Source organism: Pygoscelis adeliae, unplaced genomic scaffold (genome assembly GCF_000699105.1).
Source record: "Pygoscelis adeliae isolate BGI_AS28 unplaced genomic scaffold, ASM69910v1 Scaffold704, whole genome shotgun sequence".
Lineage (NCBI taxonomy): Eukaryota > Metazoa > Chordata > Aves > Sphenisciformes > Spheniscidae > Pygoscelis > Pygoscelis adeliae.
In genome coordinates, this window is record NW_008824590.1 from 281,731 (window position 1) to 282,045 (window position 315).

The 315-nt window shown below is 29.8% G+C and overlaps 1 protein-coding gene across 1 annotated transcript in view; it reads left to right on the plus strand.

The window, feature by feature from the left end:
• The window catches only part of INTS3 (integrator complex subunit 3), a 57,578-nt gene extending 57,390 nt beyond the window's left edge, over positions 1–188 (plus strand). The window contains exon 34 of the mRNA XM_009322224.1: positions 171–188. Within this exon, the coding sequence (XP_009320499.1) occupies positions 171–188 (18 nt within the window). The remainder of the gene's footprint in view (positions 1–170) is intronic.
• The last annotated feature ends 127 nt before the right edge of the window (positions 189–315 follow it).

A 315-nucleotide genomic window follows, 5' to 3' on the forward strand; every position in this document is an offset into this window, starting at 1 on the left:
AAAAAAAAAACAAAAAAAAAAAACCCCACAACACAAGTAAAAATTCTATGCTTTGTCATTACAAAAAAAAAAAAAAAAGCATAAAACAAGCTTTAACAGGTGTAGAGTACTGATTTCAAGCAGACATCGTTCTGACCTCGGGCAAAGGAAGTGACCTCTCACTGCTCTAGAAAACCAGAAGAAGTTAAAGGTTTGGAAAAAGGACAGGTCGCCGAAGGTTTGAAATGGGTTTTTTTTTTTGTTGGTTTTTTTTTTTTCTCATTTGTTTCTTTTTTGTTTGTTTGTTTCTTTCTTTTTTTTTTTTTTTTTTTTTTT